We start from the raw sequence: 23926 nt of genomic DNA, 5'->3' as shown, positions 1-23926 counted from the left end.
GCCTCCTCAAGGCCATGGGGGGAGCGGAGAAACGAGCACCCGGGAGCCGCGGGACTACAGCAGGGTACCGTCGGGAGCGAGCGGGACCGAGAGACGGGCGGAGTCTGAAAGAAAAGGGGCGGGCCGGACGCCCAGGAGACCCGCGAACAGGCGGGCGGGGCCCACCTTAGAGTAAGACCTGCAGCCCAGACAGCGAGGGGGCGTGGCCGGCGCTGCTGCACCGAGGCTCCGCCTTCGCCCGTCCCCTTCGCAAGAGGGACGCAAGCCGGGAGGGAAGGGGGAGTCGGAGGAGGCGGCACCGCTGGAGCGCTCCTCTCGGGGACCGGCTGACCCGGGGAGCGAGGACGTCGCTCGGCACCGCTCTTCCGCCTGCCGCCAGACCGTCCTTTCTTCGCTATGTCCCAGAGCAGGCATCGCGCTGCGGCCCCGCCGCTGGAGCAGGAGGACAGCGGGACCTTCAGGTCAGCGCCCGAACGGTCGGGGCCGAGCCGGGCAGGGCCGGGAGTGGTGGGCACAAGAGGCGGGGCGGGAGAGCCCGCTTTCCAGCGGCATTCTGGGTAGAGCTCCCTCCCGGCGCTTTCGCCCGCGCGGCTGCGGGCGGACCCGCCGGCACTCGGCTCCGCCCTCCCGGCGGCGCGCGGGCCGGGGTCTGCGGCCTGGCCCCGCCCCGCTTGCGGTCTCGGTGCGCGCGCGGGGTGGGCGGAGATGGCCCGCGGCTGCCGCCCAGGAGGGGGTTTATGTGGGGTTGGTCCTGAGCGGTAACAGCACCCAAGACCCGAGCGAATCCTCCCCACCCGCTTTTAAGTTGTCTCCTTACAGCCCCTTTCACCCTGCCGGTTGCCCGCCGCAGCGGGGCTGGGAGACTGGTGCGCTTCGCCATCGCTGGTGCTGGCCGCAGGGGAGCTTTGGCGCCTTCCGCATCACTGTTGGTAGCAGTCAAATCTAGCCTCTGTATGCTTCTGCTTCCCTCTCCGCTTTGGCATGCAAGGCACACCTTTTCTGGTTTTTGCAGTTTGGGGAAGATGATTACAGCTAAGCCAGGGAAAACACCGATTCAAGTATTACACGAATACGGCATGAAGACCAAGAACATCCCGGTTTATGAATGTGAAAGATCCGATGTGCAAATACACGTACCCACTTTCACCTTCAGAGTAACCGTTGGTGACATAACCTGCACAGGTCTGTGTGCTCAGTTAACCCCGATGACCATGTGGGTTGGCCGGCAAGACTTGGTATTGCTTTTCAGTTCGGAAAAGTGCCCTTTTTAAACCAGGGACAGCTGTGAGGAGCAGGCTCTTGAAACTGAGACCTCTCATCTCAGGTCATGGGGACTTTCCAACTTCATCTGATTCTCTCCTTCATTTTCTCCTCTCCCGACACCAAGAGAAGCTTAGAAACATACCTTAGGATCCTCCTACGGTTCTTCCAAGAATTAGAAGCAGGAAAGGTTTTTGGAGCAACCATAGCTGGGTCAGTAGGTGCTGACAAGTTTCATAGTATCATAGATTATAGCAGATGCCAAGAGACCTGATCCCAAAATATTCTGAGCCTCTTCTCTTTGTCCATAGTGTCCATCTGGGACTTTAGGCCCGTTGTACCACACTTGATTCTGTATCCAAACAAAATGAGGAAGACAGAAGCCTCAAATACCGCATTTCATAGCACCTTCTAGTTCCTGACCCTGTACAGGTTTTAGTAAGATGTCATCTCCCTTTTTTTTCAGTTTTTTTCATGTTTATTTTATTTTTGAGAAAGAGAGCACGAGCAGGGGAGAGGCAGAGAGAGAGAGGAAGACACATAATCTGAAGTAGGCTCCAGGCTCCGAGCTGTCAGCACAGAGCCCGATGTGCCCCCAATGCAGGTCTCGAACCCAGGAACTATGAGATCACAACCTGAGCCAAAGTGGGAGGCTTAACTGACTGAGCCACCCAGGTGCCCCTCATTTCCCTTTTTATACATGAGGAAACAGATTCAGAGAGATTATCAGTAACATGCCCAAAGTCACATAGCAATGAAGTTTCAGAGTTCAGACTCCCCTTATTATGGTCTGTGAGCTTGAACAAATGATAACTGAAGTTGCCCATTTGTAAATGTAGGCATTCTATTTCTTATATATATTTAATTGCAAACACAAAAAATATTGAATACTAAATTTGGAAGAATGCTAACAAACAATTCCACAAGAAGGCTGGAGTTGCACCATCTGGTAAACGAAAGGCATCATTTGCTTAGGTCCCTGAAAATCTGGAATCCACTATTTTCCTTGAAACTGCTTTAAGAAAGTCTTGAGGCTTTTTTGTCTATATGAGACAGGTGGATTGTAAATGCCAGCTACAAGTTTACTCATTATGAACCATACAATCATCACATTACTCCTTTAGCAGATCTATTTTTAAATATTCAGTGAAAATTTAAGAAAAGAAATGGTCTTTTTCCCTTTAAGATTAACAGCCTATGGCCACCAACCATTCTGTGTAGGTCCCCTACTCTCCCCACACTGCCCTGTCTTCCTATGCAAGTTTATGTGCCTCCACAGCTTCAAATACTATCTAAAGGCTGATAATTCTGAAATCCGTCTTCAACCCAGCCCCAGTTACAGAAGAGTCTTCCAACCTGTGCTTGCTGGGCATCTTCACTTGGATGGCCCAGACTGAATCCATCTCTTTTCCTTTAGATCTATTCCACCTCTATTCCCTAGCTCAGTAAAGGCACCACCATCACCCATTCGCTCATAGTAGAGTGTTGGGTTTCATTTTCTTGACTCCTTCCCATCCCTCCGCCTCTTGGCCACTCTTCCACTAAGTCTTACTTCCTAAGCATCTCTGGTACCTGCCTCCTTCCCTTTTGTTTTCATTGCTGGTGTCTCGGCCGCTGTCTTTGCACACTCTCAGCTTCCAGTCTCAGGCTGTCCATTCCTCAAAGGACACTGGCATTCAAATCTTTTTGTGTCCTTCTTGCTGTTAAAATCCATTCGGTGGTTTGCCCATCATCCTCTGGATAGATACAGGTTTCTTAATAGGACTTAACAGCCTTGCTTCTCAAAATGTGTGATCAGCAGCAACATTAGTATCACCTGGGCACTTGAAGCAACTGCTCTAGAATATCAGGCCCCATGCCAGACCTGCTGGATCAGAGTCTGCATTTTAACAAAATTCCCAGGCAATTACTAGGGACATTAAAGTTTGAGAAGCACAGATTTCGGAGACTGTTCTTTGATCTCCCTTCCTACCCTCCAACTCTGTAGCCTTTCATCTCAAAACTCATCTCCTTAAGCATTCACCTACCAACTGATTGGAGCTCTTGAGAACACCATGCTCTGTGTTGCCTCTGAACCTTTGCAGGTGTTCTTTTCTCTGCCTAGAATACTCTTCCTAACCCCCAACTTTCTTCACATTACTAGCTTTTACTAATCTTTTATGTCCTCATTGAGTTCTCTCTTCCTGCATGAAAACTTTCTGAATCCTTCCCAAGTAGAGGAGCTACCCCTTTTGTGTGCTTCCCCTCCAGCCTGCACTTAGGCTTGTTGTAACACATACGACTGTATTTCAGATGCGTATTTACAGGCGAAATCCCATACTGGGCTGTGTGCTCTTTGAGGGCAGGGATTCTGTTTCATATTCCACCGTATCCCTCATAACTATGTTAGTAGATAAAGGCATATGGGTTGTATGTCCTCAGACATTTGAGAGTCACAGTTGAAATTCATTCCATATCCCTTTTCTTTCTTCCACAGTGAAGAAATGGACATCAGCACTTTGGTACCACTTTTGAAGGGCTCTCAACACCTAGTTTGAACTCAGAAGGAAATTAGTTGGATTTACTATTTAGCAGGTGTGATTTCTTACTGAAATTAGGCTTCAATTTCAGTGATTAGTCAGGCCTACCCCCTGCCACCCCATTGACTACTAAGAGATACAGATTATATCAAAGACACATAACATAAATTCTCATCTTACCTGTATAAACCTTCTCCCACTGTACCCAACATGTATCTAGGACTGCTTAGCCAGTCAGGGCTTTAATCCAGTATAGGATGGACGATTAGAATAAAATTGTGTACATTTTGCTGTCAAATAGGGTTGATATAAGTAGCTCTGCTCCTTTGAAGAAAACTTCTTGCTACAGAAGAATTTCCTCTCTCTCTAGGAATAAGGAAAAGTAAAATACTAAGTTGTATTTTTCATAAAGTGTGGCATGGCCTACTTCATTACCATTTTAAGTAATAAACATATACAGATTTTTTAATATAGGGATTCATAAAGTTAAATAGGTAAAATGTTTAAAATCATGGGTTTTTCATATATTAATTTCATATGGTGAATATTTTGTTACAGTATGTAGTATGTTTTTATTACCTGCGTGTATATATACAAAAACTGTGCTGACTTTGTTTTGCATTATGCAAACAGCTATGCAAGCCTCATATTTTTACAGCATATAAAAACATTTTTTTCTTAACCTTAATTCAGGTGAAGGTACAAGTAAGAAGCTGGCGAAACATAGAGCTGCAGAGGCTGCCATAAACATTTTGAAAGCCAATGCAAGTATTTGGTGAGCTAAATTTCTTTGTATTCTGCAGCTCAAAAATATCATGGCTGAGGTAAGATTAAAATTTTGAACATGGTCACAAAAGCAACAAAGTCAACAGCTGTTAGTATTTAGCTCTAAAATTCTATTTCCTTGTGAAAACCTGTCACCATTAAAGGCAACTTTATCCTTAAGAAATTCAGTCCAGCAATTAACTGTTAAATGAAAGCTCTGGTGAACTAGGCGTTTTCCCCCCTCACTGGGATGCGACAATACAAAACCCCAGTTTTTCTGGCAAGTATCTTACTGTATTAAGACTTTAATAACTTCTGTACTACAGAAAACAAGGAAGGAAGTGGAAAGAGATCAGTGGAAAATACTCTTAGGAATTCTAATTTAGAAGGAGACAAAGAGATTTCCTTTTATTATGGAATGTATAACAAATACAAGAAGATGTTAAGGGGGATGTTAATTCTTGACATGATTTTTCCAAAATGAATTTGTGTTATCACTTCAGGTGCTTTTGGAGAGTATTGGTCCCGGAGCATCTCATGTATCATTGGATGATGTCCTTTGGTTTCTGATGGACACGTCCTGGGGCATGCTGAGCCTTCAGATTCTCTTTACGTGCACTCAGTTATTCTTGGAGTTCAGTCTGGTTTATCTGCTCATAGTTGACAGCAGAGGCCCATGGGAATTTAGGATGAGTTTTTCTGCAGCCTCAAAACTTTTGCTTTAGCACGTACTTAAGTCCTCATGCAGTGCTCCTCCCATTTCTAAGCTCTTCCAAACCATTTGAGTAGTTTAGAATGAAGCATTGACAAACTTCAGATCTTACAAAATGATTCTTGATTCTTTGGGGTCATATGTTATAGTTGATTTATGCTGGCTTTCTAGACATGCCAAAGGGCATGGCAGGTATTGGATTCTCCCCTCGCTGGTGGTGACCATGCTATTTCTGTGCAGTCCAAAGGTCAACCCAAAGTGTTGAGTACATTTGTAGAAATGAGTGTACGTAGTGTCCTTTCTGCACATGGGCACTTCGCTTTGTCAGCAAAAAAGGCTAACAAACTTTACTATATATTTGTGCTTCTTGACAGATAAGATGGGAATTACTAAGCTGTAATCAGGGCTAAAGTGGCCTGATTTAATACAGAGACTTTCTCACTTCTCCATCACAATTATTTGGGTAGCTTCGGCGTGCAGCATTGTAAGTGAATATTCCTATCTCATCAGCCTATGTAAAGCTTGAAGTTCTGGCAGGTGGAAAGGAAACTTGAAGAAGTGCCAATAACTGAACCTTTTTTGTCACCAAAGAAATGACTCTTCAGCCTTGTAGGTGATAGTAACCTTGAATGCAGCTTTATTCAGTGTTACACACTCATCCCCCAACTAACTAGTAAATTTAAACTAGTTAGAAGAGATTGTTCTCTTTTTCCCTAATTACAATCCCCACACGCTGGAACCAGATTCATGCAGGCCATCTATTTTATGCAGGATATATGTAAGTCTTAGGAGGATCATTCTAGCATAGAGCAGATGATATATTAAACAAATCTTTCTTCCATAATTATATGAGGGGAAAAAACAACTTTATGACCTGTATCATTCACCTTACCAGGCTAAATTGCCTAATTGTTAGTCTTCCCTTTTTGTGGCTGTAACATTAGTATGCTTTATTTAAATACATTTTTATTGAACACATAATATACAAAGCACTACAAGGCTTATGAAGGTAAGTAATCCGTAGGCCCTACCATCAAGGATTTGACAGTCTGAACACAGGAGAGGTGTGGTGAGGGATGGACAAATTACATGTATTTGTAAGAGTATAATTTATGGTCATATAATTTGCCTAAGAAAGGGTCAACCCAAATGTCAACAGTTCTAAGGAGGGAGAGATTATGTTTCATTGGAGTAACAGGATAGGTTTCTTAGTGGAAGTGGCATTTGAGATATATCTTGGATAATAGATAAATCATGTTCTCATTCAGGTGGGAAAGAAAAGCATTCCATGAAGAAGCAAGAGCAAAGGCATAGAGGATTAAATAGGAAACGCTTGTCATTTATTTAATAGTTTGGGAAAAAGTATTTTGTTTTATAACACTTTAAAAAAATGTTTAGCTTTGCAGTTCCTGACCCCTTAATGCCCGACCCTTCTAAGCAACCAAAGAACCAGCTTAATCCTATTGGTTCATTACAGGTACGTTGCACAGTTTTTCCTTACTTAACATGTTGTCTATTGAAGAAAGATGTCATGTACTGATGATATCACAAGGGCTGAAATAAGGAATAAATATTTTAGAGATAAGATGGTATGATATTTTGTTTTCCCAGTTGTGATCATTAGATATTACAGCACTAACTTGAAATTATTTTCCTATTTATTTACGTTTTGGATTTTCTTCCATATACAGTATCTGCCTTTGGTTTGTGGAATTCTCATTTGAGATCAACAGGACCTCAGTGCACATGGGTAGAGTGTTTTATACTTTAAGAATATTTCTTGCCACTCTTGTGACAAACCTCTTTCTACTTCTGTTTAGAACAGAAGACTTTATAAAGAACCCAAATCGGGTAGCCTAACCCAAGAAAGGGGAAGTAGTTTATTTGCTTATTCTATAAAACAAACAAACAAACAAAAAACATCAGCTTTGAATTTCTGCATGCGGAATATCCTTCTTGCAGATTATCCATGTGCTCTGTTGGACAGCTCCCCTCCCTATTACCCAGCCAGTCCTTTGGTCCCTTTCTTGCTGTCTGAGTTTTTCCATAGTGTTCTCCCCTGATCTTTCCTCAGCTTTGTCCAAGTCTGTCTGTTTGCCGCCTCTGCTCATCTTGCTGTTGTTGCAGTGCAGTAGTTAGCTAGCTGTGGGCAGGAAGTCTATAACTAGGAAAGAGAGGCATTAGGAACTGAATGACAGTGAGACCTGTAGATGTCCTCACTGATGTTCCCCGAGAGGGCAATAGTAGCTCCTCTTTCTCTATGAGCTCTTTGATATTGGCTCTCTATGGCTTAATGGAAGAACACCATTCCTATCCTAGCGGTAAACTGCTTCAGTTTTAGTATTGTGGGCTTGCAAGATATAAAATGCTAGAGTATTTATGGGGAATGTAGGTTCTTCCCCCATTTTTTCATTGCAGAATATCATTATTCCTTTCAAACTTAGAAATGGGATCAAAATCATGAAAGAATATCATTTATGTGATTAAGCCATTGCATAGAAAAATTACTAAAGCCGCATCTCCACTTTCTAGGAATTGGCTATTCATCATGGCTGGAGACTTCCTGAATATACCCTTTCCCAAGAGGGAGGACCTGCTCACAAGAGAGAATATACCACAATTTGCAGGCTTGAGTCATTTATGGAAACTGGTAGTTACTTCTTTTTACTCTCTTAAAACTGAAGACATTTGAAATACTTTTACATGATGAATGACTATAGAAATTTCTGTTGTGATTTCCTTTCAAATATTTCTGTGGGGGAAAATTGATACACTCCTGTTCTACTGTCTCTTTCTGCAGTTGAACTTAAGTTAAATATTTGGCTTAAGAATTCTTATACTTCAGGGGCGCCTGGGTGGCTCAGTCGGTTAAGCATCCGATCATGATCAGCTCAGGTCATGATCTCGCAGTTTGTGAGTTCGAGCCCCGTGCTGGGCTCTGTGCTGACAGCTCAGAGCCTGGAGCCTGCTTCGGATTCTCTGTCTCCCTCTCTCTCTCTGCCCCTCCCCTGCTCACACTCTGTCTCTCTCTCCTTCAAAAATAAATAAACATTAAAAAAAATTTTTTTTAAGAATTCTTATACTTATTAATTTGATATTTTTCAGAATCATGGAAAATCATGTAATGGAAAGTAGCAAATAATTGACCCTTTACACAGTCTGCACTGATGTGTTAGTGACTTAAAAATCATTTTAGAAAAAAGCAATAGTGAACCTCTTAGGAGTTTCAACAACTATTGTAGAAGATTGGAGGACTAGAAGAAGATCACATTTGAAGACAAGATGATTAATAAGAAGCTAGGTGGCAAAAACTAGCGTGAGATAAAAATAAAGTAGAAATCATCCTTTTGAATGCTAGCAACTTCCATGTTGTAAAGGCCAGAAACTACAAGGAAAAAGTCTCTTAATAGAGCACTAGTGAGGGTTCCTATTTTCACTTCTGCAGCCTGTTTCTATCATTCTTAAAATGGCATGAAATGAAATTTTACCTTGGCTAGATAGTAGTTTCAAATAGTAAGCAACTGTTTGCCCTTGAGAGGCAGTGTGGACCAATGCAGAAAGCACTGAACCAGAAGTGGGAACTTCAGCTCCCGTGCTTGATGCAGTCCTTGGTGTGCAAAGGTAGGCCTATCACTAATCCCTCTGGGCCTCACGTTTAAATCTATAAAATAAAAAGATGGAAGTAGATGATACTTATGATGTCTTTCAACTGCAGTTATCTTCCCTAAGCCCTTTTTATTCATGTTTAAAAAATTCCACACAGTTGTCAGTGTATAGAAGGTTACAAGCAAGAAGTCGGCATCAAGAGATAAGAGTTACAATTCAAATGTACCTTGATAAATGTGAATGCTTGGTCACAGTTAAACCAAATGGGATTCATTGAAGCTAGGCATAGGGAAATAGAGCTGTTCCAAACACAAAGTATAACTTTTAAGGTAGTTAAAGTTTATTAAAGATAAACTGCCAAAGAAGTGCCTTCAGAAATGTAAGAATTAACAGTTGTATGAGGTACAACAAGCAAAGATGGCAGGTCAGCAAAAGAATAGTGTATAAAAATCATCAAAAACAATATTTTATGCATCTGATTATTCTCTGTGGACATTAATTTCTTTCCTAAACCTACTTTTTTTTTTTTTAATTATTTAGGAAAGGGGGCATCAAAAAAACAAGCCAAGAGAAACGCTGCTGAGAAGTTTCTTGCCAAATTCAGTAATATTTCTCCGGAGAACCACATTTCTTTAGTGAGTAATGATCAAGACACCTATGATGTCAATGTGATTAAGTAGCTCTTACTGTAGGAAACTTCCCTAGATTCCTTCTTGTATAGACACCTCAGAGTTGCAATTTTTAAAAATCTCCTCACTGTTCAGTTCTACACCACCCCAGTTTTAGCTGTCACGGGGTGACTAGGTAAGAGGGCTTGGGAGACACAATCAAATTAAAAATCATATGATGGATTCTAAAATGATAGGCCAGTAGTGCCATTTTTGCCTTCAAATTAATGCATTCCCATGCCTTTGTTCATGCATTCATTTATCCACTCAGCAAACATTTAGTGAGCTCATACTGTGTGCCAAACTTTGTGTCAAGTGCTGTGCATACTGTGAATAAGACAGTTTCTGCCCCTAGGGAATTTGTAGCCTACTGAAAGAGAAAAGAGCCCAACAAACTGGTCCATAGAGAGGGTGCTCGGGAACGTAGGAGAAGGATCCAGCCAAGACCAGGGGTTTCAGGAAGACTTCTTGCAGGAAGTAATATCTAAGTCAAGACCTTAGGATGAGAACAGGAGAAAAGAAACCCAAAAAGGAAAAAAAAAAAGGCACATACAGACACCTAGGAGTAATACATTATATGCCATCCGGGAACCCTACATAATTTGGTGTGGATAGAGCATAAATTTGGAGGAGGGTGTCTCAAACAGTCAGGCCAGAGAGGCAAAGAGGGATTAAATCTGGAAGGGACTATTATAGTAAAGAGATTAAATTTTATCCTGAGGGCAGAGCAAAATCATTAGGAATTTTAATCTGGGAAGGACAGGATTAGAAGTGGAATCACCGGCTGCACTGTGGTGAGTGACTAAGTCTTAGAGACGTGCTAGAATATTGTTACAGAAAACGAATGAGAAATGATGGTGGCATGGTAACTGATTGGATGTGGGGAGTAAGGAAAACGGGGGAAATAAACATTTTAGATTGGCAATTGAGTAGATGATGGCACCATTTAATAATATGGGGAACACAGAAGATGAGTGGGATTTAAGGGGGAGAAGATAGTAAGTTAAATGCAGAATGTATTGAATCTGAAATGTTTGTAGAATATGTTAAGTAAAGATAGTAGGCAGCTGGGCAAACAAATGTAAAGCTTAAGAGGTTAGGCTACACGTGACATATTACTTGCGATTCTGATAGAGATAGATACATCTTGTGGTACATTCATTATCTGAGTGTTTATGAGGTAGGGAATGAGAAGTGAAGATTATAGCAGTGCCAAGTTTATGATAAAATAAGGGCTCATTCTTAGAGAAAAAAGTCAAAGACATACACATTAATATGATTTTGGTTTTACCTTTTTAATAGAAAAACATAAAACATTGCATTCACTTCTTTTAAAATTGGATCAGAGATGACACCAGAATCACAAAGCACAGATTGGTTTATAGGTGAATTCTGTTAAATCTTCAAGGAAAAGGTAATTTCCAATGCTATTTAAACTCTTCCAGGCAATACGTCTATAACATAGGGGAAGCTTCTAAATTTATTTTTCAAAAACAACAATAACACTAACACCAAAACCTGACAATAGCAAATCCTGATGGAAAAAAATTATGGATTAATCTCCCTTATAGTGAAAAACCTTAGTAATATATTCAGTGGAACAATAAAAGAATAATATACCATAGAGAGGTTGGGTTTATTCAGGAATGCAAGGATATTTCAAGGTTAGTAAATCTGTTACTATAATTAATCACATTAATGGGTCAGAGAAAAACAATCTTCCCAATGGGTGCCAAAAAGATATTTGACAATCATTGAGAAACACTATTAACATATCCCTATTGTGATTCAAAATATACACCTCAAAAAAAAAATCAAAATCATAGTTATGTATTTACTTATTACATCCCTTCCCATTAATTTCATAAATATGACGATGATATCCACTAATGGCATTTTTTAAACCTTGTTATAGAGGTACCAATCAATATAATTAGACAAGAGAAAACAATAAGAGGTTGAAAATCAAAAAAAGGAGATATAAATGATCATTAACTGCAAATAATATGATTGTGTTCCTATAAAATCTGCTAGAATAAGAGAATTTATCAAGGTAATTGATCATAAAATTAATACATAAAATCAATAGCTTTTCATATTATTTACAGTTATGAAAGTAACCACCACAATAATTAAAGAGGATACTTAAAAATTGCTTCTGGAAAGGGGACCAAAGGTAGGGATGGAGCAAAGCTCAGGATTATTGCTTTTATAATTCTGTACTATTTGACTTTTTGTTGTGTGTGTGTATTACTTAACAAAAGTTATGGAGCTTGGTAACATTGATCATTTTATAGTAAAATAGAAATCTTTTTTAAAGTGTACTTGAAAAAAACCAACAGTTTACTTATAGATATTAAGAGGTAGAATAAAAGAGATCTTATTTTCAACAATAGAAAAGAGGATAATGTGCCAGGGAATGAACGTAAAATGAAATGTGCAGGACCCATGTGAAAAAAACTTTAAAACTTTACTGAAGGATTTAACAGAAATTGAATATATGTAAAGCTGTTTCTTTATTAACAATAGGAAGACTCAATATTGTTAATATAGTACTTAAGAAGGTAATGTAGTCTCAAAATCTACTGGAATTTGGGGCACCTGGGTGGCTCAGTTGGTTAAGCATCTGACTCTTGATTTGGGCTGAGGTCATGATCTCCCTGTTGATAAGATCAAGCCATCAGGCTCTGGGTTGACAGCATTGAGCCTTCTTGGGATTCTCTGTCTCTCCCTCTTTCTCTGCCCCTCCCCTGCTCATTCTCCTTCTCTGTCTCTCAAAATAAATAAACTTTAAAAACCAAGCAAACAAGCAAACAAAAAATCTACTGGAATTCACTTTGGATCTCAATACAGCTTTACTGCATTTATCTGGAAAAATGAACTCTCAAGAATAGCCAAGAAAACTGAAAAGAAAGAGTGCCGAAGGTGGGGTTATACCTTACCAGATATACTGTAAATCTATAGTGATAAAACACGTACCAGTACAGGAATAGACAAAGGATAAAATAGAGAACCCAAGTATAGACCATAATCATATAGGAGTATAGGATATGATAACAGTGAGATTTCAAATCAATGGGCAAGAGGATGGATTATTCAATAAATAATGTAGAAGTAACTTAACAGCCACATTTGCAGGGAGGAAGGGAGAGGAAGCTGTATATACCTGTGCATGTGTGACATATTTAGGTTGCTTCCTTATTTCTTATATCTAAATAAATTTCAGATGGATCAAAAATGTGAACATAAGAATTGACAGGCTCTGTGCTGACAGCTTAGAGCTGGAGCCTGCTTTGGATTCTGTATCTCCGTCTCTCTCTGCCCCTCCGCTGCTCGCACTCTCTCAAAACTAAACATTAAAAAAAAAAGTATGACCATGGGGTGCCTGTGTGGCTCAGTCAGTTAAGTGTCCGACTTTGGCTCAGGTCATGATCTCATGGTTCGTGGGTTCAGGCCCCGCATCGGGCTCTGTGCTGACAGCTCGGACCCTGGAGCCTGCTTCTGATTCTGTGTCTCTATCTCTCTCTGCTCCTCCCCTGCTCATGCTGTCTCTCTCTGTCTCTCAAAAATAAATAAATGTGTAAAAAAAAAAAAAAAATTAAAAAAACAAAAAAAGTGTGACCATAAGAATTGAAACCAAGTATGAGAAAACTTGGAAGAGCTTTCCTTTTTAAAATTCTTAGCATAGGGAAAAACATTTTAGTATAACTTATAAGCTATGAAGTAGTAGAAGATTTATAAATTTGACTACACAAAACCTATTATTATATGGCAGTAAAATCTGTAAATAAAACTAAGAATAAGAAAGAAGAAATTATTTGGAACACTGATCTATAAATGGACTGTTTTCTGTACCACATAAAAAGCTCTTACACATCAATAAAAAAGATAACCCTGTAGAAGAAATACAAATGGTTAAAAAAAAAAATGATCAGCTTCATGGACATTAAACTAGATAACTATTTTCACCTTTTAGATTGATGAAACCTACAAAGTTCGATAGCACCTGCTGTTGGCGAGGGTATCCGAAAACAAGCACCCTCCAAGAATGTTGATGGAGGTATAAATTGGTTTAGAAATCAGTCTGGAAGTATTTATCAAAATTAAAAGCATATATGTTCTGTGACTCAGTTCTACTTCTAGAAATTATCCTACAGGTAAAGACATCCAAGTGCAAAAGAGTTTTATTGTAACATTGTTAGTAAAAGCAAGAAATCAGAAATAACCTAAAACCCATAATTGAAGACTGGTAAGATAAATATAGTGCATATATGTGCATTGACATGAGAAAAATGAACAAGATGTAGAAGAGTAAGCTATCATTTTTGTTTGAAAAGAAGACTGTGTGTGCTTGAATTTAGAACAGTTATAGAAGGATATTGAAGAAATGTTTCAACATTAAGTACCTCTGGGGAGGGCAACATAAGTTTCCTGGGTAGAGATAGTAAGCAAAAGAGACTATTTTTCATTATATATTTGTTCCTATTGCAATTACTATATCAAAGAATGATACTTTTTAAAAACCAAATTTTAAATTTTCAACTAAGGAATATGAAATTCTATTTAAAGATCCTGAATAGCCAAAATAATGTTGAAAAAGAAAACCAAAGCTAGATGCATCACAGTCCCAGACTTCATGTTGTTTTAGAAAGCTGTAATCATCAAGATAGTATATTAATGGCATGATAACAGACCTACTGATCCATGGAACAGAATAGAGAACCCAGAAATGGACCCACAAATGTATGGCCAATTAATCTGCAACAAAGCAGGAAAGAATATCCAATGGAAAAAAGACAAGTCTCTTCAAATAGTGTCGGGAAAATTGGACAGCAACATGCAGAAGAATGAAGCTGGACTATGTTCTTATACCAAACACAAAAACAAACTCAAAATGGATGAAAGACCTACAGGATACCATCAAAATCCTAGAGAAAACAGGCAGCAACCTCTTCGACCTTGGCCACAGCAACTTCTTACTAGACATGTCCCTGGAGGCAAGGGAAACAAAAGCAAAAATGAACTATTGGGACCTCATCAACATAAAAAGCTTCTGCACAGTGAAGGAAACAACAAAACTAACAGGCAGCCTATGGAATGGGAGAAGATTTTTGCAAACAACAAATCAGATAAAGGGTTAGTATCCAAAATCTATAAAGAACTTATCAAACTCAACACCCAAAAAACTAATAATCCAGTGAAGAAATGGGCAGAAGACATGAATAGACACTTTTCTAAAGAAGACATCCAGATGGCCAACAGACACATGAAAAGATGTTCAACATCACTTATCATCAGGGAAATACCAATCAAAACCACATTGAGATACCACCTCACACCAGTCAGAGTGGCTAAAATTAACAACTCAGGCAACAACAGATGTTGGCAAGGATGTGGAGAAAGGGAAACACTTTTGCACTGCTGGTGGGAATACAATCTGGTGCAGCTGCTCTGGAAAACAGTGTGGAAGTTCTTCAAAAAATTAAAAGTAGAACTACCCTATGACCCAGCAATCGCACTACTAGGTATTTAGCCAAAGGATACAAAAATGCTGATTTGAAAGGTCACGTGTAGCCCAATGTTTATGGCAGCATTATCAGCAATAGCCAAACTATGGAAAGGGCCCAAATGTCCATTGACTGATGAATGGATAAAGAAGATGTGTGTGTGTGTGTGTGTGTGTGTGTGTGTGTGTGTGTACACAATTACAAAATTCAAAAACAATGAAGTCTCGCCAGTTGCAATATGGACGGAACTAGAATGTGTTAATACTAAGCAAAATATGTCAGAAAAAGACAACTATCCTATTTTTTCACTCGTGGAATTTGAGAAACAATAAGTGAACATAGGGGAAGGGAAGGAAAAATATAGAGAGAGGAAGAAGGCAAACCATAAGAGACAAAGTACACAGGGTTGCTGGAGAGGATATGGGTTGGGGGATAGTCTAAATGGGTGAGGACTATTAAGGAGGGTACTTGTTAGGATGAGCACTGGGTGGTATATGTAAATGATGAATCACTAAATTCTCCTGAAACCAGTACTACACTATGTATTAACTAGAATTTAAATTAAAACTTAAAATAATTACAATTTTATTAGTAAAAAAAAACCTCTATTTAATAAATTTTGTAGATTATTCAGTTCTATATACTGGCCATCCCTGTGATCTTTTTGAAAATTCTTTAACCTCTGTCAGGCTCACTAATAATTAAGACTAAGATTTTCTGTCCTGCAATTGTGCTGAATTCATGTATCAGTTCTAGCAGCTTTTTGGTGGAGTCTTTCAAGTTTTCCACATACAGTATCATGTCATCTGCGAAAAGTGAAAGTTTGACTTCTTCTTTGCCAATTTGGATGCCTTTTATTTCGTTTTGTTGTCTGGTTGCTGAAGCTAGGACTTCTAACACTATGTTAAACAACACTGGTGAGAGTAGACATCCCCATCATGTTCCTGATCTCAGGGGGAAAGCTCTCAGTTTTTCCCCATTAAGGATGATATTAGCTGTGGGCTTTTCATGTATGGCTTTTATGTTAAGGTATGTTCCTTCTATCCCAACTTTCTTGAGGGTTGCATTTCTATACACCACTAATGAAGCAACAGAAAGAGAAATCAAGAAATCGATCCCATTTACCATTGCACCAAGAACCATAAAATACCTAGGAATACACCTAACCAAAGATGTAAAAGATCTGTATGCTGAAAACAATAGAAAACTTATGAAGGAAATTGAAGAGGACACAAAGAAGTGGAAAAATATTCCATGCTCATGGATTGGAAGAACAAATATTGTTAAAATGTCAATACTAGCCAAAGCAATCTACACATTCAATGCAATCCCAATCAAAATAGCATCAGCATTCTTCTCAAAGCTAGAATAAACAATCCTAAAATTTGTACAGAACCACAAAAGACCCTGAATAGCTAAAGGAATGTTGAAAAGAAAACAAGTGGGAGGCATCACAATCCCAGACTTTAGCCTCTACTACAAAGTTGTAATCATCAAGACAGTATGGTAGTGGCACAAAAACAGACACATAGACCAGTGGAATAGAATAGAGAACCCAGAATTGGACCCACGGATGTATGGCCAACAAATCCTAGACAAAGCAAGAAAGAGTATCCAATGGAAAAAAGACAGTCTCTTTAGCAAATGGTGCTCAGAGAACTGGACAGCAACATGCAGAAGAATGAAACTGGGCCACATTCTTACACCATACACAAAAATAAACTCAAAATGGGTGAAAGACCTAAATATGAGACAGGAAGCCATCAAAACCCTAGAGAATAAAATAGGCAACAACCTCTTTGACCTCAGCTGCAGCAATTTCTTGCTCAACACGTCTCCAAAGGCAAGGGAATTAAAAGCAAAAATGAACTATTGGGACCTCATCAACATAAACTTCTGCACAGTGAAGGGAACAATCAACAAAGCTAGAAGGCAACCAACAGAATGGGAAAAGATATTTGCAAATGACATATTGGATAAAGGGTTAGTATCCAAAATCTATAAAGAACTTATCAAACTCAACACCCAAAAAACTAATAATCCAGTGAAGAAATGGGCAGAAGATGTGGATAGACACTTTTCCAAAAAAGACATCCAGATGGCCAACCGACATATGAAAAGATGCTCAACATCACTCATCATCAGGGAAATACCAATCAAAACTGCACTAGATACCACCTCACACCAGTCAGAGTGGCTAAAATTAACAACTCAGGCAAAAACAGATATTGGTGAAGATGTGGAGAAATGGGAACCCTCTTGCACTGTTGGTGGGAATGCAAACTGGGGCAGCTGCTCTGGAAAACAGAGTGGAGGTTTCTCAAAAAATTAAAAGTAGATCTACCCTATGACCCAGCAATGGTACTACTAGGAATTTATCCAAAGCATACAGGAGTGCTGATTCGTAAGGGCACATGTACCCCAATGTTTATAGCAGTGCTTTCAACAATAGCCAAATTATGGAAAGAGCCTAAATGTCTAACTGATGAAATGATAAGGTGTGATTATATATACAATGGAATACTACTTGGCAATAAGAAAGAATGAAATCCTGCCATTTGCAGCAACATGGATGGAACTGGAAGATATTATGGTAAGTGAAATAGAGAAAGATACATGTTTTCACTCATATAGAACTTGAGAAACAACGGAAGGCCATGGGGAAAGGGAAGGAGAAAAAAAATAGTTATAAACAGAGAGGAAGGGAGGCAAACCATAAGAGACTCTTAAATACAGAGAATAAACTGAGGGTTGATGGAGGGGATAGGAGAGAGGGGGAAATGGGTGATGGGCATTGAGGAAGGCACTTGTTAGGATGAGCACTGGGTGTTGTATGTAAACAGTGAATCCCAGGAATCTACCCCCAAAACCAAGAGCACACTGTATACACTGTATGTTAGCCAACTTGACAAGTTATATTAAAAAATAAAATTTTAAAAATAAATAAGACTAAGAATAGCTTGCCCTACTTTGTTTTTGGCGTACGATATGAAAGCAATTTGAGAAAAATAAACGAACATGGTAGAAAGGGATGGATATAAGGGAGAATAAAGAAAAGGGGAAAAAAGAAAACAAAAACCATAAAACCATAAACTCGGTTGGGATCTGGGAAAAGTCTGACAAGAACTTTTAGACGTCCTTCCTTTCATTTGAATGACTTGTTCTTCTCAAACCTAACTTGCACATCGCACCTTTTCTACAGTTTGTTTTCTGCTCTACAGCTGTTAGTTACAATGATTGGTTGGTATTTAATACAGGAAATCATGAAGATAAGAACATTGGTTTTTATTTTAATTTGTAAATTGCTCCATTAGGCAGATTCAGTTATTTGCAGGTTGGTTTATACTGCTCTTAAATTTCTTAAGACATCTTTTTTTAACATACATCTTAATGTGGCCATCAGAAAATTTGGCTGAAAGACCTTTGTCCTACACAAAAGTATTTTTAAATACTTCCAGTATATTATTGTATGTGTTTCTTTCTTCTGTAACATTGTGGTATTTGTTAAGAGTGTCCTTGTTGGTGTTGTGTACTTTAAATGGGAAGTTTAACCAAATGGTATCCATTTAAACACACTCTCTTGGTAGAGCATTAAATGTGCCTAATAAATACTTTTAATTATATCATAGCATTAGAGCCGAGAGTTAAAAGTCTTAATTTTCATCTGTTTTTCAGACAAATGTAGTAGGACATTCTTTAGGATGTACTTGGCATTCCTTGAGGAATTCTCCTGGTGAAAAGATCAACTTACTGAAAAGAAGCCTCCTCAGTATTCCAAATACAGATTACATCCAGCTGCTTAGTGAAATCGCCAAGGAACAAGGTTTTAATATAACATATTTGGATATAGGTATGATTTTTTTCCTTAGCTTACCTCAAAACCTGTTTCTTTTTAAAATGTATTTGAAAAACAAAACCTGTGTTATAATTTATTTCATTGACCAGGGATTATAAATATAAATATTATATATATATATGTATATATATATATGTGTGTGTATATATATATACACACACACACACATACACATACACACACATATATATACACATACATTTATAAATACATTTTATTTATAATAAATATATACTTTATACATATATATAATTAGAATAGTAATATTTATCATTGATCTGTCTGTCCCATTCTTATAAATAATGCTAATAGCTAACATCTATACAGTTGTAATAATAAAAACAGCTCATATTTATAGTTTTATTATAGGCCAGGCACTGTTGTGGGGATATTACATATTTCAACTTAACTGAATTCTCAAACTAATCCTGTGAAATAGGTCTATTATTTTTACATATAAGGAAAGAAAGTAAGGCACAGGAGATGTTCGGAAACTTGCCTGAGATGACAGCTAGTTAGTGGTAGAGTCAGATTAGGGGAGGAGTCCCTGCAGATACAGTGTCTATTTAACTAGCCCTGATGGAGAGCTTGACAAATAAAAAGGCACCCACATTTCTAGAACAAGTACCAAGGTTGTGGGGGCCAGACCCCTTCTCTCCACTTTGTCACCATATGCCCATTCAAGGAGATCAGTGGGGACAAGTACTTTATAACTCTGTTCCATCCCAGCTATTCTAGATTTCCTCGAGCTCTTAATCACTTAGATAGACAAACATGGACAAATTACATAGCAAGTCAGTTTGGATTTTAGTTAGCTTTATAAAGCCGGCCTGTGTTTGTGGCCTGTGTGCATGTGCGTTTGGTGTCTTAACATGTGTAATATGTGAAGAATTTGATATCCCTTATAGCATCCCCAGTGGGCTATGAGGACCTAGCTTGAAGGAGCTGTTAGCTGTGGTGTTTAGGTGCTTAAAGAACTTCTGATTGTCTGCTACTTCCCAACTGAATGATGGGTCAAATGCAGTATCTTAATATACTGAAAATGATGCAGAACCTGGGAATTTAGTACGGACACATTGTCAGAAAAGATGGCTGATGGGAGACGATTCATTCAATAAATATGTTGCAGGGAGTATGGCCGGAGTCACAAAAGATGAGTCCACAAAGTGCAGTTAAGTGAAGGTCCTCATACTTGAGTCAGAATGAAGACCCCCAGAATGAAGCTTCTTTTTATTAGGATAATTGCTAAAGACTACGTGCATAGAGTCAGCTAAGCAAGTGTGTTAATCAATCTAATGGCTTAGCTTTTCAAGGTTGAATTTCGAGTTAATTGGTTTCTACAACACTAGGAAGGGTCAGGTGTGAAGGAGGATCCGCCCTGGACAATGTTAATGGCTCTAGGCATTCCTTACATAGCAGCAGCAGTGGTCAGCTATGTAAACATGTCCTAAGGCCTTGCACCTTCTCCAGCCCTTCCCTTTTGAAGTCTTTTCCTTTGATGCTTCTCTCCTGCATCTCCCACAAACATATTTATAAGTATCTACACTTTGTTGAGTGTTTAAGATACAGAGATGAATAAGCCATGTTATGAATAGGACTATGGATGGTTTTGAATCTGGGAAAAGAAGGAAACTTAAGATGGCCTTTGAGATTATGAATTAATGATGCCTTTAAAACGAATCTTACCAATTTTAAGAACTAAGTAGTTCCTGTAAATATAGAACAGCAATCTAAAAACCACAGCTAATTTGGCCTTTTTTTTTAAATTTGGTTTATTTGTTTGAGAGAGAGACAGAGAGCAAGCTGGGGAGGGGCAGAGAGAGAGAGATAGGGAGACACCGAATCCGAAGCAGGCTTTAGGATCTGAGCTGTCAGCACAGAGCCTGACACAGGGCTCAAACTCATGAACTGTGAGATCATGACCTGAGCTGAAATTGGACACTCAACCAACTGAGCCACCCAGGCGCCCCTAATTTGGCCTAATGTCCATGCCATTTACCTTCCAAAGAACCTAAATGTTCTCCAAAAAAGATATGCAAAAGGCCAACAAGCATACAAAAAGATCTCACTATTGTTAGTCATCAGGGAAATGCAAATCAAAGCCACAGTGAGGTACTAATTCAGACCCACTGGGATGATGACTATGATGAAGAAAATAGAAGATAACAAATGTTGACAAAGATGTAGAGAAATTGTAGCATTCCTCACTGCTGGTGGGAATGGAAAATGGTTGAGCTGCAGTGGAAAACAGGAGTTTTGCTGCTCTTCGAATGAGTTACCATATGACCTAGCAATCCTGCTAGGTGTATACCCAAAAGAATTGTAAACTGGTATTCGAACAAATACTTGTACACACATGTTCATAGTAGTACTTTTCACAGTAGCCAAAAGGTGGAAACAGCCCAAATGTCCATAAGCAGATGAATGGATAAATCAGTCGTGGGATATACATGCAAATATTATTATTCAGCCATGAAAAGAAGTGAAGTTCTGCTACATGCTACAACATGGATGAACCTCGAAAACATACTAAGTGAAAGAAGCCAGACACAAAAGGGTCATGTTGCATGATACCATTTATATCAAATATCCAGGGTAGGTTAATCCAAGATGGTTGCCAGGAGCTTCAGGGGAGGGGAAACAGGGAGCAACTGCTTGATGTATCTGGTGTTTCTTCTGGGGGAAATGAAATGTTGTCAATGTTGTGTAACTAGTGAGAGGTGGTGGTTGCACAACATCGTGAACGTACTAAATGCTACTGAATAGTTTACTTTAAAATGGTTAACATTATGTTATGTGAATTTTACCTCAATTTAAAAGAAAACAAAAGAGCCTCAACGCCAGCACTAGAAAGCCTCTTCACACATGAAGTCATTCCACTGTATCTGGATGTTTCCTGTTATATGGACTCTAGCTGAAATAGCGTTTAATCATGACCACTTTTAACAAATTGTAACTCACCTGTTTCTACCTCTTTCCCTTGTGTCATCTAACCGTCTTTAGTGACAGTGATTGATCCGTTGATGAGAAGAACATTTGTTTCCTGAGTTTAGGTATTTTTAAAACACCCTAACTCATATGCAGTATGGAACTAGACTATCTGCATAGATGTATAACAAAAGAACATTGAAGGCAAGAGAGAAGTCTTGCTCTGAACCCTGTATTTCCTGGTTCAGATGTCTACTGAAAGTAACTCTAGACTTCATAGGGAAGAAGACAATCTCTCTAGTTCTCTAGCAAATGGTTTTTTCCTCTCTAAAAAAGTCACTGTGGTTCAGTTTGCAAACACTGTTCAACCAGACACATTAGAATTGCCTTGGGAGCTCTTAAGAGGAAATGCAAGAACCTGGCTACTCCAACCCCTAGTCCTGTGTGTCTGATTGAGCCTGCATTTCTTTTGAGCTCCATCAGGTGATTATGAAGCCCAATTGTGTTTGAGAGCTACTAGAGTTGATCAGTTGTGTTTTGGTGTCTGTTTGTATAAGGATAATAAAGATGTGGAGGAAGCAGAGTCCTATACCATAGGTCTATAAAGGAAGACAATAGTAAAAACTTGCTTTCACAGAGAATCTGCTTTCTATCCACTTGGTCTTAACTGTGCCGTTTGAATGTCATTGCAGAAGAGCTGAGTGCCAATGGACAGTATCAGTGTCTTGCTGAACTATCCACCAGTCCCATCACAGTCTGTCATGGCTCCGGGATCTCCTGTGGCAATGCCCAGAGTGATGCAGCTCACAATGCTTTACAGTATTTAAAGATAATAGCAGAAAGAAAGTAAGCCTGAAGCAACTTAGAAACCCCCCATAGCACATAAGAAGTCCCCCTTTCACCCCTTCCCAAGTAAAATGTTTACTATGTTTGAGTTTGTGTGTCATTTCTAAATCTCTTCATAGAGTCCATCAACACCCCAGATTTAATTATCTCCTGGTAGTTATTAAGCTCTTTTTAATGGCTTCAACTTTGTATTGGTATATTGTATTTATAAACTTTGTACCATAGGCAGAGTGTAGCACCCATTTTACAATGCCATGTACATAGAAGGAAGAAATTGCATGTTTGTTGTTGATGACCATGATGAAGATGATGAAGACTGAAACTACTGCTAGCAACAGTCTTTCTTACTGGTGCTTAACCTCTTCTTTGCGCAAGGCTTTGTAAAGGGAATTCGAAGGAAGCCCCTTAGAACTACAAGCGTTGAGGAGCGCACTATCAGGCCTCTGTTGAATGTGAGTGTTGAATTTCAGGGAACATGATTGGTCTGCTGTTCATTTGAATCCATGTAATAAAAAGCTGTTGTTATAACAGATTCCGTTCGTTTTATTAAAGTGTTACTGACCTGACTTTGGCCCCTTCTTTTTAGCCATTCTTGTGAGTGACATAATGTGGATATTCTGTTATTTAAGTATCTCTAGTGTACTTCTGAAGATCAAAGTTGAGGAAAAAACCTATGGCCTGAGCAAAAATTTACAAATGTATACGGATGAATCACTTCCATATTTTCTCTAAGCAACTGCAAGTTGGTCTTTTTCCTCAACATAACTGTTTGTAGATGAGTTAGCAGTTGAAAAAGCATTAGTAAGATTACCAAAAAAACCCAAAAACTTAAAATTGAATTATAACTCAATTCCATTGCAAGAATGTTTCAAACAAAGCAATGAATGATTGAAAGGTTAAGAGAGAAGCTTCATGAGCAAATTTGAATTTTGCCTTTTATGTTTCCATATATCATCATCTAACACCTCAAGTGGTCCATCTGCCAGCACCAGTGGATAGTGCTCCTTTTGTAGATTAGATGGAAGTCTCAGGCCTGTTTTCAGAGCTCAGGGAAAGCTTCAGAGCAAGAGAGCGCTGAATGATAAAGGTAGGTTTTGACAATCTCAAGTGATAATCTAGCAGGAAGTATGTAACAAGTATTTTTCTGTCTGGAAAAAAATCAGACCTAAGTGGAATCCTTTGAGAAGAACAAAACAATAAAGGAAAACCAATACATGTAACTTATTTAAAACTGTAAAGAACACTGTTTCATATTACAG

At 39.0% G+C, this 23926-nt stretch overlaps 1 protein-coding gene across 4 annotated transcripts; it reads left to right on the top strand.

Annotated features, from left to right (window-relative positions):
* Positions 1 to 225: 225 nt before the first annotated feature.
* Positions 226 to 23233, top strand: PRKRA (protein activator of interferon induced protein kinase EIF2AK2). Of its 4 annotated transcripts, XM_043577177.1 has the most exons (8): positions 226 to 461; positions 1013 to 1182; positions 4473 to 4554; positions 6655 to 6733; positions 7789 to 7906; positions 9403 to 9497; positions 18713 to 18887; positions 22514 to 23233. In XM_043577177.1, exons 1-8 carry the CDS (start codon positions 397 to 399, stop codon positions 22669 to 22671), a joined length of 942 nt encoding a protein of 313 aa, XP_043433112.1. In that variant the 5' UTR covers positions 226 to 396; the 3' UTR covers positions 22672 to 23233. The 4 variants fall into 4 exon arrangements, with proteins under 4 accessions (XP_043433112.1, XP_043433114.1, XP_043433113.1 ...); XM_043577179.1 differs by lacking the exon at positions 1013 to 1182 and having other exon boundaries at positions 433 to 461; XM_043577178.1 differs by lacking the exon at positions 226 to 461 and having other exon boundaries at positions 1071 to 1182; positions 4473 to 4603.
* The last annotated feature ends 693 nt before the right edge of the window (positions 23234 to 23926 follow it).

This window comes from Prionailurus bengalensis, chromosome C1 (genome assembly GCF_016509475.1).
Source record: "Prionailurus bengalensis isolate Pbe53 chromosome C1, Fcat_Pben_1.1_paternal_pri, whole genome shotgun sequence".
Taxonomy (NCBI): domain Eukaryota; kingdom Metazoa; phylum Chordata; class Mammalia; order Carnivora; family Felidae; genus Prionailurus; species Prionailurus bengalensis.
Note: the sequence above shows the minus strand (reverse complement) of the source record. Positions and strands in the feature narration are given on the sequence as shown.

Coding starts and splice junctions, on each gene's coding strand:
- PRKRA (XM_043577177.1), top strand. CDS start 397: ATGTCCCAGAGCAGGCATCGCGCTGCGGCCCCGCCGCTGGAGCAGGAG. Junction 1,183..4,472: donor TGGTGACATAACCTGCACAG/GTCTGTGTGCTC, acceptor ACCTTAATTCAG/GTGAAGGTACAAGTAAGAAG. Junction 6,734..7,788: donor ATCCTATTGGTTCATTACAG/GTACGTTGCACA, acceptor TCCACTTTCTAG/GAATTGGCTATTCATCATGG.